Source organism: Rhinatrema bivittatum, chromosome 5, assembly GCF_901001135.1.
Source record: "Rhinatrema bivittatum chromosome 5, aRhiBiv1.1, whole genome shotgun sequence".
Lineage (NCBI taxonomy): Eukaryota > Metazoa > Chordata > Amphibia > Gymnophiona > Rhinatrematidae > Rhinatrema > Rhinatrema bivittatum.
In genome coordinates this window covers 225,282,894-225,295,895 of record NC_042619.1, presented here as the reverse complement: position 1 = coordinate 225,295,895, position 13,002 = coordinate 225,282,894, and the positions used below count along the sequence as shown (strand labels likewise).

Below are 13,002 nucleotides of genomic sequence, written 5' to 3'. Positions count from 1 at the left end.
CTTCAGGCAGGAGAGAGATTGTGAACAACAGAAGATTTCCTGCAGGCTGTTTGCAAGGGGAGGGGCTGGAGCAGGAGCAGAGACCTGAAACTGCTGGCCTGGCATCCTTCAGCTTTGCTCAGAGCATTGAGTTAAGAGGTGTTAAAGCTTTGGGAATGTTGATTATGTGGCAACAATCTAATTATGCAGTTTCTTCCTTGATCCACAATCAGGGGAGGCTAGGAGCACTGAACATGTGCATTATAAAATCTATGTGGCCCCACATCTCATGGAGTGGGTGCCTGTCTGTCAGATTACATGGGTTGTCCTTTCCCTGGGAGCATTGCCAGGGTGTGCATCTGCAGTCACCGTGGCACCCCTGCCCACGCCTGGGGCTGGTTTATTTGCATTTCCATTCATGAGTGAGTGAGGCTGCCAATGCTTGCCATTAACTAAAACATCTCCCTTTTGCAGAAGGAAGAGTCAAAGCTGCAGACTGAGTCCATCCTGGATCCTGAAAAGCAAATCGTAGCCTCGGCCTATGATGAAACGGGTAAGAAGGACAGATGCATCCTCTCTGCACGTTCTGCACACAGCAGTTTGATGCACTACAGATTCTTAAGGGGAACTCAAAAGCAAAGCTTGCAAAAAAAATAACAAAACCAAGAAACTCTTGCAAGTTTTATTTCAGAAAACAAATCTTGTACTTGATGGTTTTAAGCCATTCATTTCCCTCAGATTCATGATCAGTTTCATGAGAACTTGGGGGGTGGGATTTTGCATTATCCCTGGCAAATGTTTTCAAGATCTGGCAAAAGGTTCCCCTCCTGCCACAATATTGTTTGCAACAGGACTTCCCATTTTGCATATCCTCAGTCATTAACAATGTCCAAGCAGAGTCCCCATTTTAACCCTTTTGTGACTGAGATTAACACCTTTGGTGATAAGTCAGGGAGGCTGCATGTGGGCTGACTTCATTCACAGGGCCCTTAAATCGTCTGTGCATGCTGCTTCATTAGAGGAGTCACAATGATGGGTTTTTAACAACATAAGAAAGATGGTTGTAATTGGGGGCAAGTTAATCACCCGTTGATAGAACAGTTAAGTGGCTTTTAGATCAGTGAGGAGTTTTGTTTTATTATTTTTTTTCACTGCTCAATTATTAAAGTTTCTTCCAAGTTAAAATCACCAAAGGGGAAAAGAACCAAAACCTGCAGCAGTCAAAGCCTGAAATACTGTACTCCCGTATACAGATATGCTTTATTTAATCAAGAAATGAAATATCTCAATGCTGAATAAAATCAGCAGTGAGCAGTGGATAGGCCAGTTTTGTTTTGCACAGTAACTTCACGATTTCTTGCTCTGAGTTCAGTCCTTTTTGGGCACAGGGCCTGGCCGGGTAGGCCTGGTCTCGGGAGAGTTTCATTCGGTTTGGATTCTGTCGTTTTGAGTCTCTCTTAGAAGTTACAGCAGGATGGCCGGCCATTGTTGTAATTGGGAAGACCTCTGTGCACTTCTGCCATGAATCTGAAATAACCTGTTCTAGGATGAGGTCTGTCTGGGATTCCTCTTCAGGAATTTGCCATGGCACCTGTTCTGTAACCTCCCCTCCTTTCTTAAGGCTCTGGGTTGAACGGACGGGCGGACGTTCAGGCTGTTGGTATGGGGGTTCTTCTTGTTTTGTTTGTTTGGTTTTCTTTTTGTAGTGAAAGTTAATGGATTGACAACCCATCAGGGGAGCAAAGGTTTGGACAATGCTCTTGCTAAAATGGACTCTCCAGTGGTGTTTTCTAATGGACTTCAGCCAGCTTCTGGAGTAATTCACTTCGACAACCTGGATGACTCAACAGACGAGGTCCAGTCTATGGATGTTAGGTACGTGGCTGCATTCACTCCCTGGTTCCTTCCATCTCTCTCTGCTTTTCTCTGAGCTTTTCCACCCTGGACATGAGGCCCCCAGGCCGAGCGCTTGTTCCTTTCTGCTTCAGTGCAGCATGCTGGCAGTAGCCTTGTAAAGATTTGTGTAGTGCAGGGGGGCAATCTGGTTCAGCTCTGCCCAGGGCTCCCATAGATCAACTTTGGGTGAAACATGACAGAAAATATGGGGGTCCCTGACGACTGAGGATGATCCTTTTGCGTCCTCTTTGTTCTGGATCCAGCAAGGTCAATATTGAGTGAGTAAGCCAGGAGACAGAAGAATTATCTGGATATTCAATGGAACTTATCCGGATAAGCTTTCCACTGAATATACTCAGTTAAAGCGATCCACGTAATTTTGCTACTCTCTGTCTTCCTGAATATTGGGGAATGGGGTGGAAATAGCAGCCAAGCAGCCCCACCTCTCAATATCTTAACAAATGAGTGCCACCCCTCCCCCATCATCAAATATTCTAACAACTTGAAAGGCGCAATTGATGCTGATTTGTTTCTGCCCCCCCCCCCCCCCTCAGATGGCTCCAGCCTCATCTGACAAGGTTGATCTAGACCAGGGTTTACCCCATTGCATGCAGGGACTTGTAGTCTTACTTTTCTTAAGGCATGCAATAGGGAAATCAGAACTACAAGTCCCTGCGTGCAGTGGGATAAAAGTCTGGCCTGGATCAACCCAGTCGGGTGAATCTGGAACCAAATGGCAAGCCCACCCCCCTGCCCCTACCTCCTACCTTCAGTGGGGATTTCCCCCACAGTTTTTTTTTGATGATAGGGGATGGGGGAGGGGAAGCAGCACCACTGGACCCTACAATTTTAAGATATTAAGGGGCAGGGTAGGGGTGGGGGAATCAGCCCATGCTACAATTTAAGATTTTTGGGCAGAGAGGGGAGGGTTGTTTTTGTTTTGCTGTTCTGTTAACTTTGTCAGCAATTATTTCAACCAGAGTTAACCAGATAATGTAATCTGGTTACCGCTGAATTTCAGCCAGGTCCCCTATACCACCTCTTTTTATTCTGGCTAAATTTTATGTGGGTAATGAGTTATCCGGACAAAATGTAAACACTGAGAGGTGGGGAATATTCAAATATCAGGCTTTGTCTGGCTAACTCCACAACTTCACCAGACAAAGCCTTTGAATATTGACCTCGGCCTAATTCATAACAACATCACCATCCGACCATTTGTTTTCTCTTCTCTTTTCTTTCCTTTTGTTAAACACTAACTGGTTTCTTTTTATTTTACTTTTCTCAGTTCTTTCTTTAATTATCCATTTTTATAAAAATCAGACATAGAACAAAGACAGAATGGAAAATGTCTCCATAGGGAGGGTTATTTTATAATTCTGCGCAGATTTTTTTTCCATGCAGACTTTACCCTGAATTTTCATAGTGAACTTATGTGCATAAGCTTGTACTGAAAATTCGCACGTAAGCAGCCGGGTACATGCATGAACTCACTTGCACAAAGTTACACCTCTTCTAGTGCTTGCGAGGAAAGCATGGGGCATCATACTCAGTTCCAGGCAAAGTCTCACCAAACCCTGGTGTGGAATCTCCAAATAGGAGAGAGAGGGGAATAATAAACCTCCAGAACCCAAGGTATGGTGCAAAGTCTGTCCATGGGTGTAAATTCAGGCTTTTAATGTATGTGATTCTGTAATTCTCCATGCCGAGCAGGGCGTTCCAGACGAAAGGTTTCCTGTTCAGCTTGTTTGCTTGGATTAGCATAAGAAATGTGGTTAATCAGAATAAACTAAACTAATCCATTGGCACCAAACACATTTTTTCTTTAGCTCCATAATCACCTCAGTAGCTCAAGTCCCAAAAATAAATTTGTGTATATGGTGCTGTCCTCTTTCTTCCTGTGAGTGGAACGTTGGGTTGCCCATGGTGCAATGGAATGGGAATCCTATCCTTCATGGATCTCCCTTTCCAGATACCTGTGGTCCTGCTGCATGATCCACAAATCTCAAATCTCTTTTCGTGGCTGAAACTCCGAAGTGGCGTCCCAGTGCCTCCTCTTTTCTTCCTGCTCTGGATTCCAGATGATGCCCACTCCTCTCTCTCTGGTTCTCTTAAATGATACCAAAGATTCCAAAAAAATACTATAGTAGGGAAAATCCTTCTTAATCCCCCTCCCCCCCCCAGCTTCTCTCTCACAGCAGGGGACAGTGGACCGAAAGCTTCCTCCTATATAAAATTACCAAACACAGAAGGACTTCAAAACACCCAAAACCACTGAGATCCACTCTCGGACCGTGCAGGTTTTCTCACTTCCTAACATTCCTCAGCAGCGGGTGTGGAGCCAAGCCTGGGGGAGGATAGGAGAACCACAAAAACCAAACATTAACCCAAAAATGCCACAATGCATGTACGGGTGCCCTGCTAATATGCAGCTACATTTATTTAAAAAATCACATGCCATTCCAAAGATCATGGTGAGTTACAATAACCTACACTGCTGACTCCAACACTAGGCCAAAATCCTAATGAAGATCCTCAAGGGGTCGCTGCATGCATGGTTTTTTTGAGTTTTTTTTAATGAAAAGATATATGCATGTAAAGTCGCAACTCTGTTTCCCTGTCCTTCCCGGACCGTCTTTGCTCAGTGCGTGAAACCAGATTGCGCGGGAACATTACACGCACTGAGCCCGGGTTCATTTTACAAGAGCAGTTTGTGCTTATAAAACCCTGGTTTATGAGTGCACTTAGCTTTGAAAATGATCTCCATAAATACAAGTCCTGCTTCGGTTATTGCTTTGCGACTAGTGGAAAGCTTTGATTGATATCACATTTCATCTTTGAAGGCATTCACATAATTCACTGAAAGCTAGATTTTAAAAGGCGCGCAAATGTGCGGACGGGTTCAGACTCGCGCGCAATGGGGGGGGGGGGGGGCATTTTCTAAAAAAAAAAAAAAAAAAAAAAAGTGCGGCGATGCAATAAGGGCCTTCCCCAGTTCCCTCCCAGTCCGCTCCAGTTCAGAGTAGAAGTAAATTGTGCGCGCCGGCCAGGTGACAGCATGCGCTTCCCTGGGACAGCGTCTAATGGCGCTGACCCGGCCGCCCTCCGCCCCTTTTTAATGAGCCCGGCACTTCTGCGCGTTTCGTGAGCTATGTGCGTGGCCGGGCTGTTTCTAAAATGCGCTCAGCGGGCGCAGGGCCCAGCCTCGCGCATATCTCCCGGTATTTGTGCACACACCAGGCTTTTAAAATTTGGCTCTGACGGGGGAGGGCCTGATTTACTAAAGGTTTTTTTCCCATTTGGTGCCTGGGGGTGAAAATGCATAGAGCCCGATAGTCAGTCAGATAAACAGCAACTTATCCAGCTATGCTCAGCAGGCACCACTTATCCGGATAAGCCACTTAGGAGTGGGGGGTATCAGGGCAGTGACAGCTGAATAACTTAGCCAGATAAGTGCCAATATTCAGACTTATCTGGTTAAGTTAACGGGATAAATTAGACCTGCCGTAGAGCAGACTTATCCAGCTAAGCAGCGAATTGTTCACGGATATGCAGCATAGCCAAGCTGCTGAATATCCCATGTAAGCTAGTCGGATAAGACTTAGATAAGTCTAAAAATCTACCTCTTAGTAAATAGGGCCCTATGTTTATTAACTTTTGAATTTAATAAAACTTCTTTCAAGTTAAAAAAATAAAAAAATAAAATAATAATAATAAAAATATACTAGAAAGGGGATTTGAATAGAGTTAACGAATGAGTTTACTCTGAGCGATCATAGCCAATAGGAAGGGCATTCCAGGGCATAATCAGGGTTTGCCTGACTGAGACAGTCATAGAGGGAACATTTTCAAAGCCATTCCCCCTGCGAGAAAGCAATGATTTCTACGTGTAAATCGGCAGCCTGATGTTGACCTCTCTCCATAAGGCTGAAGCAGTGGCGTAGCCATGGGTGGGCCTGGGTGGGCAGGTGCCCACCCAACTTAGACCCAGGCCCACCCAACTGGCACCGGAACTGCAAGGCTGTCGCGGGATCCCATCCCCGCGACAGCGAACAAGAGAACCCACGCCTCGCGCGCCATCATGGCGCACATGGGGAAGCGCTGCTGCGGCGGTATGGCCAACCGGTCTTCCTGTTCGGGGGGGAGCGGAAGCGCCGCGTGCAGCTTCCGCTTCCTCCCCCCAATGCAGGAAGATCAGCTGCCTCTCCTGCTGCCACCGGCCTCCTGCTATCTTCGGGCGTCGGGCCGAACTTCCTGTTTGGGGGGGGGGGAGGGAGGAAGCGGACGTTGTGCGCTGCGCTTCCGCTCCCCCCCCCCCGACAGAAAGTTCGGCCCGACGCCCGAAGATAGCAGGAGGCCGGTGGCAGCAGGAGAGGCAGCTGATCTTCCTGCTCTGGGGGAGAAAGCGGAAGCTGTGCACGTGCTTGAATGTGTATGTGTGGATGAGAATGGGAGTGTGTGTGGGTGAAAACTGGAGCCTGGGTGTGTATGTGGGTGAGAATGGAAGCTTGAATATGTGGGTGAATGGGAGCTCGAATGTGTGTATGTGTGGTTGAGAATGGGAGCCTGGGTTTGTGGGTGGGTGAGAATGGGAGCTTGAATGTGTGTATATATGGGTGAGAATGAGAACCTGGGTTTGTGTGGGTGGGTGAGAATGGAAACTTGAATATGTGGATAAGAATGGGTGCTTGAATGTGTGTATGTGTGGGTGAGAATAGGACCTTAAATGTGTATATGTATGGATGAGAATGGGAACTTGAATATGTGTGGGTGAGACTGGGAGCATGGGTTTGTGGGTGAGAATGGGAGTCTGGGTTTATGTGTGTGGGTGAGAATGGGTGCCTGGATGTGCATCTGTGTGTGCATAAGAATATAAGCCTGGGGAGGGGTGAGAAAGTGAGAACTTGTATGTGTGTCTGCAGAGAATGTGAGCTTGTGGGGTGGGGGGGGGGAGAGCATATAAGAGTGACAGCTTGAGTGTGTGAGAGGGAGTCTGTGAGAGAAAGCGTGTATGTGTGTGTGTGTGTGTGTGTGTGTGTAAGGGAAGAAGACAGAAATAGAAGAAAGACACTGAAAAGGAATTAGGAAATGAGCTATAAGGGAAAAAATGGGAAAAAGAGACCAGGACCAACTGATTAGAAAAATACAAAGATCAGACAACAAAGGTAAAAATATATATCTATATTTTGAGATGTTAGCAATTTAAATATAAGCAACATAACCGCTCTCTCAAAATGTATGGACAGGTAGGAGCCGTGTATAAAATCGTAATAATAAGAAGTACCACAAATCACCGTGAATTATGTTTGTATCATTAAGTAAACCTCATACATAGGTGTAGATGTGAATGCTATGCTGCATAATTTGGCATTATTTATCAGTAAAAAAAACAACTAGTAGACCTGCATGCCTACAGCCCACCCATGTTAACCTTGTGCCCACCCAAAAAATCAATTCTGGCTACGCCACTGGGCTGAAGGTCCCATGTGATGTCCTACAGGCATAGGTACATATTGTCGTGGTTCCCGAGGGACCTGGGTCGGGTGGGATCAGAAAATAACAGGCACAGGTGAGATATTCAATTGGGGGGGGGGGGGATGATTTTCCGTAGGAGATCTATCTGCATCAGAGGTGCTCAAACCGGACCTTGCTGCCCCCTCCCTCCCTCCCAGGGAATCTCCCATGAGAGATTTTCAGGATATCTCTAATGAAATGCATGACATTCATTTGCATTTTTGGCCTCCAGTGTATGCAGATACTTCTCATGCATATTTATTAGGGATATCCTGAAAACCCAGCTGGCTGGGGTGGGATGGGGGATCTGAGGGACTGACTTGAGCACTTCTGATGTACACAAAAGCAGATGTGGATGTCCCATCCAGTGCTTTGTACTCGCTGCAGATTTCAAACTGAAAGTCCACCTGCATTCTCTCTTTGAAAACTGGCACTGTCCATGGGTAAAAAGTGAAAAATTGCCCCACATAATTATAATAAACCCCAATCCGTCCTGTTCCCTAGTGGCAATTTTACCTTGAAGATAAATTTGCTATCTTAATGTTAAAAAGGTGGCGAGGGGATTTATGACCCTGAACAAGAAGGCAAGGGGGGTAACCTGCACAGAGCGGCAGTTACAACCCTGAACACCTTGCTGGGCAAACTGGATGGACCTTTTTTATCTCTTGTCATTTTCAGTGTCACTATGTAATACTTTATCATAGATGGGACCTGAATGTTGGGTATCAGCCAGTCAGAATGCAGAAGTCTCAACCCATTGTTGTGAGCCATGCCCATGACTTTTATAATAAAATGGAAAACTGGGCTATGTATGGTAGCAACTCATCACATGTGAGGAATGGATACGTTTCCCAGAATAGAAAGCCTTGTTTTGCCCAGTGACCCATGTTTATCGAGACCCATCATCTCTCTTCTTTGTCTTTACTACCACCCTCTGGATCTCTTCCAAGCAAGCTTGAATTCTGCCAGTGAGGTACATGAGGGTAGAGACCAGAGGTCATTCCTTAGATATCTGGGATCTGATCTTTCTCTTGGAAAGGGATTTGCTAGTAAAGATCCGGTGTCTTCATAATGGGCACTAGGTGGCACCAGAGAGAAGTCTCTCAGATGAGGGCACTGCAATGTATCACAGGTGCCCGCACAGACTATCCTTTCTTAGATCACTTACTGTCTTTCAAACTTTGCAGATGTTGTGACATCAACATGTGGCACACAGGGGGCATGTTAGTGTCTCTTTGATGTTGGAATTTGTAATGTTTAATTTCCTGTAGCCAGATGGACTCGGGACCAATGGGTTATATGCTCCCCTGCTAGCAGATGGAGACTGAGTCAGGTTTCAAAGCTGATGTCACCCTAGATATACCCCGGCAGTGACCTCATCCACTCAGTATTTCTCCGTCTCCCAGCAGATGTGGATTGTGCCTTCCCTATTGGGAACATAGTACTCTTTAGAAGAGGAAATTTTACCTTTAAATTGGAAAAAGATTGAGCCCCGCTCTCCTACAGTGACACCTAATGGTCCCTCCCCTAGTTGAGAATTCCTGAGGCGATTTCCGAGATCCCTCAGAGGTGTGTCTTGGTCCGGTAGCCAGTTCCTGATGTGGATTTTGTTGCTGAGGCAGCAGGAAGCCGAGCACGGCAGTGACAGCCTATGCCCTCTCCCCCCGCAGCTGGAGACTGTCTCTGTACTCAGCCGGTAAGTGCTGAGCCCAGGTAAGTAAGGAAGAACTCCTCCGATTCAGAGACATGGAAGGGCTTCAGTAAGTCTTTACTCCGGTCTCCTTGCTCCGCACCTCATACCGATGAAGTTTCCAATCCCGTTAGGTCAAGGAAAGGGGGTTTCCAGTGGGTTGAGCGGCCCCCCCATTGGGCTAGGCCCCGCTTCAGACTCTGTGGGCACTCCACGTGACAGGCCAGGTGGCGCCATCTTGCGCGTGGTTTGGTGCGGCGCCATTTTCCCCTATTGACTGCCAGTAAGCAGGGTGTGGCCTGGCCCTTTTGTGCGCCTAACATGTGCATAAGGGCGCGCACACCTGTGTGCATAACTGTGCACACAAGTACACGCATACATCTGCACACAACCGGACACTTATACTTACACGCGTCGGAGCAGATTTGCGCACGCTCGAGCTCAGGCGCTAACCAGCTGAAAGCACAAGCTACAGTTAACTATGGCTCCAGCAACAAAGAAGCACAAGCAACACTGCCTTTGTACTGCCTGCCATATTAAGGCTGCACAGTCTGACCTAGAATCCTTCCTGTGTCAGCATTGTGAGGAAGCCCAGGGAGGGCTGGACTCTCAGAACTTCTCCAAGCCCAGCCCCTCCCAGTCAGTGGACGGGTTTACCATGACCTTATCTGGTAGCACTCCGGATCTGACCAATCCCGAGGCTGCATCCTCCCCGGGAGAGGGCAGTTCAGTGACCCCCTACCCCAGTTCCTCCTGGGCTAGGTATGGACCAGGCGACCTTTTCTTGGGTGGAATTCTTTCAGGGCCTTCAAGCCTTTGTTCAGGTGCAGTCAGCTGCTGCCCCTGCCTGGTTTGAGCCCCAGCTGGGAAGGCCTCGTCCTCCCAGCCCTATCAGCAGGCCTCGGGTCATGCCTCGCCTCACCAAGGGTATCCCTGACAGGGACCCAAACACCACAGACGATGATGGGGATGCAGACTCATTGGAAGATGGGGAAATCCCCCCAGGCCTAGAACCATACAGGACCGTGCTACGGTTTTTCCACAGAGATGAATTGCCAGCCCTGGTCTCCCAGACCCTGAAGACTCTGGGAGTTCCTGGCACGGACCCTATATCGGAACAAAACAGGAATCTCATCCTGTTGTCTCTACGGAAAGCCTCTTGCTATTTCCCGATGCTTGAAGCCACCCAGGAGTTGTTTGACCTGGAGTGGGGCGCCCCAGAAGCCAGTTTTAAAGGAAGTCTGGCCTTGGAGGCCTTGTACCCTCTGGACCCGGCGGCCAAGCACCTGCGTTTCTCGAAAGTGGAAGCCCTGGTCTGTGCCATCTCGAAGTGAACTATCCCAGTAGAGGGAGGAGCGGCCTTGAAGGATGCACATGATAGGCAGTTGGAGTCCATCCTTAAGCAAGCCTTTGACGTGACAACAATCACACTGCAAATCGCTTCCTGTTGTGCCCGGTGGCTTGCTCGTGCCTGCTTCTCGAGAGAGAGGCAGATAGCTCAGGGGTGCATCCCAGAGAGGCAATGGAGCCTGTTGCGGCCTTCCTAGTGGATGCAAGCTCTGACCTAATGCATACCTCGGCCAGAGGAATAGCCTCAGTGGTGGCGGTCATTCTTAGCCCATTACAAAAAACTAATCAACAATGCTAAAAAAGAGTATTACGGGAAGAAGATTCATAAATTCTCTAATAATCAGAAATCCCTTTTCAAGATAGTGAACAAATTAACCTCCGACACTGCCCATTATGAGTCAGAACTTCCTGAAGAACAATGCAATGAAATTGCCTATTTCTGTAAGGATAAAATAGACAAATTGTTAATTAATTTAGATAGCACTAAACAGGTTATTTCTCTTTGCGAAAAAGACATTCCTAAATGGTCAAACTTTGAGGATATTTCAATTCTTGAAGTTGAACAGCTAATTAAAAAATGAATCCTGCTAGCCATCCATTAGATGCTATCCAGATTGCAGATTTTAAACCGATAATCCAGACAATAATCAGATAATAAGACCAACTATTACCAGCATTATTAAGTCACTCAATGAGGGCCATCTTCTGGCTAGTCTTAAAGATGCAATTGTTAGACCAATTTTAAAGAAGAAAAATCTCGACCCTACTATGCTGAATAATTATAGGCCAGTGTCAAATCTTTCCTTCGTTGCAAAATTAATTGAAAAGATAGTTTATAAACAGTAACATCACACTTAGATTCACATGATATACTTTATCCTACCCAATTCAGTTTTAGACGTCATTTTAGTACTGAACTTTGCTCCTCTCCTTATCAGATACAGTACTAAGAGGGATGAACAATGGGCAAGCGTATCTTTTAATTCTTTTGGACCTGTCTTCAGCGCTTGACACTGTAAATCATCAGATTTTATTTGACAGATTAGCTGAAATAGGCTTAAAAGAGACTACTCTAAACTGGTTCGCTTCATATTTGACCAATCGGTTCTTTCAAGTCCAAGTCAGTAACACCATTTCCAATAAAATTGAATTAATTACTGGAGTCCCCCAAGGATCTATACTATCTGCGTCTTTATTTAACATTTACATGTTACCATTATGTCATTTACTTTCCGGCCTTGGGTTAACTTACTGTCTTTATGCAGATGACATCCAGATTTTACTACCAATCCACCATTCAGTTGAAAAAGCCTGCGAAACAATGGCACTGTATTTGAAAGTAATAAAACAGTTACTCACATAAATGAGGCTGCTTCTAAATATTGAAAAAAACTGAGGTCATTCTATTGGAAAGAAAAATTTCCCCTAGATCCTCTAGGTTGATTTTGTTAAAAGACAACACTAATGTCAAGCTGGCAGAACACATTAAGAATCTAGGAGTTATTACTGATCCAGAATTATCACTTAATAAATATATTTCGACGAAAGTAAGAGAGGGCTATTTCAAACTAATGACATTGAAGTGCTTGAAACCACTCCTCTCGCAAATGATTTCCGGACAGTCCTACAGGCTCTAATATTTGCAAGCACAGACTATTGCAACACTCTCTGTTTTTAGGTCTCTCCGCCTCTTCCATTTGGCCACTTCAAGTCCTTCAAAATGCTGCAGCAAGAATTTTAACTGGCAAAAAGAGATATGACCATATTACTCCTACTTTAATCGACCTATATTGGTTACCCATTGAATCACGGGTCAAATTTAAGACACGCTGCATTCTGCACAGACTTATATATGGTGAACAGGTAGATTGGTTAAATACAGCTATTAGATTGCATGTTCCAAAAAGAAATTTACGTTCTGCAAATAAGGGCTTACTATCTCTACCCTCTGTACACTCAGCACATTTGAACCAAGTTAGGGAGAGAGCATTATCATTGGCTGGTCCTAAAGTCTGGAACACGCTATCAACTTTTCTAAGATTTTTTAGACCAATTTTAGAAAGTTTAAGTGTGATTTAAAAACTTGGCTTTTTAGTGAGGCATATACAGTTTGAGCTTACTCTGCTTTAAGCTCTTATTCTATATTTTATACCTTTCACTGTTTTAGCCTGTTTCTCATTGTTTCTAATTATAATTTTAGGGGTTTTTTTACCTTTGTTTTTATTTTTTTAGTACATTGTTAGGCCTTGATTTCATGTTTTATTGTAATTATTAGGATTTTATAACACTATTATTTTTTGTACTCTCTTATTGTCGTTATCATGGTATTTATTTTTTCATTAACTTTTAGGCCGCACTTTTTTTATATTTAACTTTAATCGTTCAGATTTTATGAGAAGAATGTCATGATTGTATTTGCCTTTGTATCATCGATTGTTCCTTTTTATTATGTTGTGAACCATTACGATGGCTTGTCTTAGTGATGGTATATAAAACCTAATAAATAAATAAATATGGCTGTGAAACTGGTCAGCGGACACTATCTCTAAGGCAAACCTCACAAAGATGCCCCT

General features: G+C 45.2%; 1 protein-coding gene across 7 annotated transcripts in view; it reads left to right on the top strand.

Annotated features, from left to right (window-relative positions):
• The window catches only part of MAP7D2 (MAP7 domain containing 2), a 114,474-nt gene that overhangs the window by 88,584 nt on the left and 12,888 nt on the right, over positions 1-13,002 (top strand). For 6 of the 7 annotated variants that reach the window (XM_029603386.1, XM_029603384.1, XM_029603383.1 and 3 more), the window contains 2 exons: positions 454-532; positions 1,683-1,854. In XM_029603386.1, coding sequence (XP_029459246.1) covers positions 454-532; positions 1,683-1,854 — 251 coding nt within the window. The remainder of the gene's footprint in view (positions 1-453; positions 533-1,682; positions 1,855-13,002) is intronic. The other variant, XM_029603382.1, reaches the window with a different exon arrangement.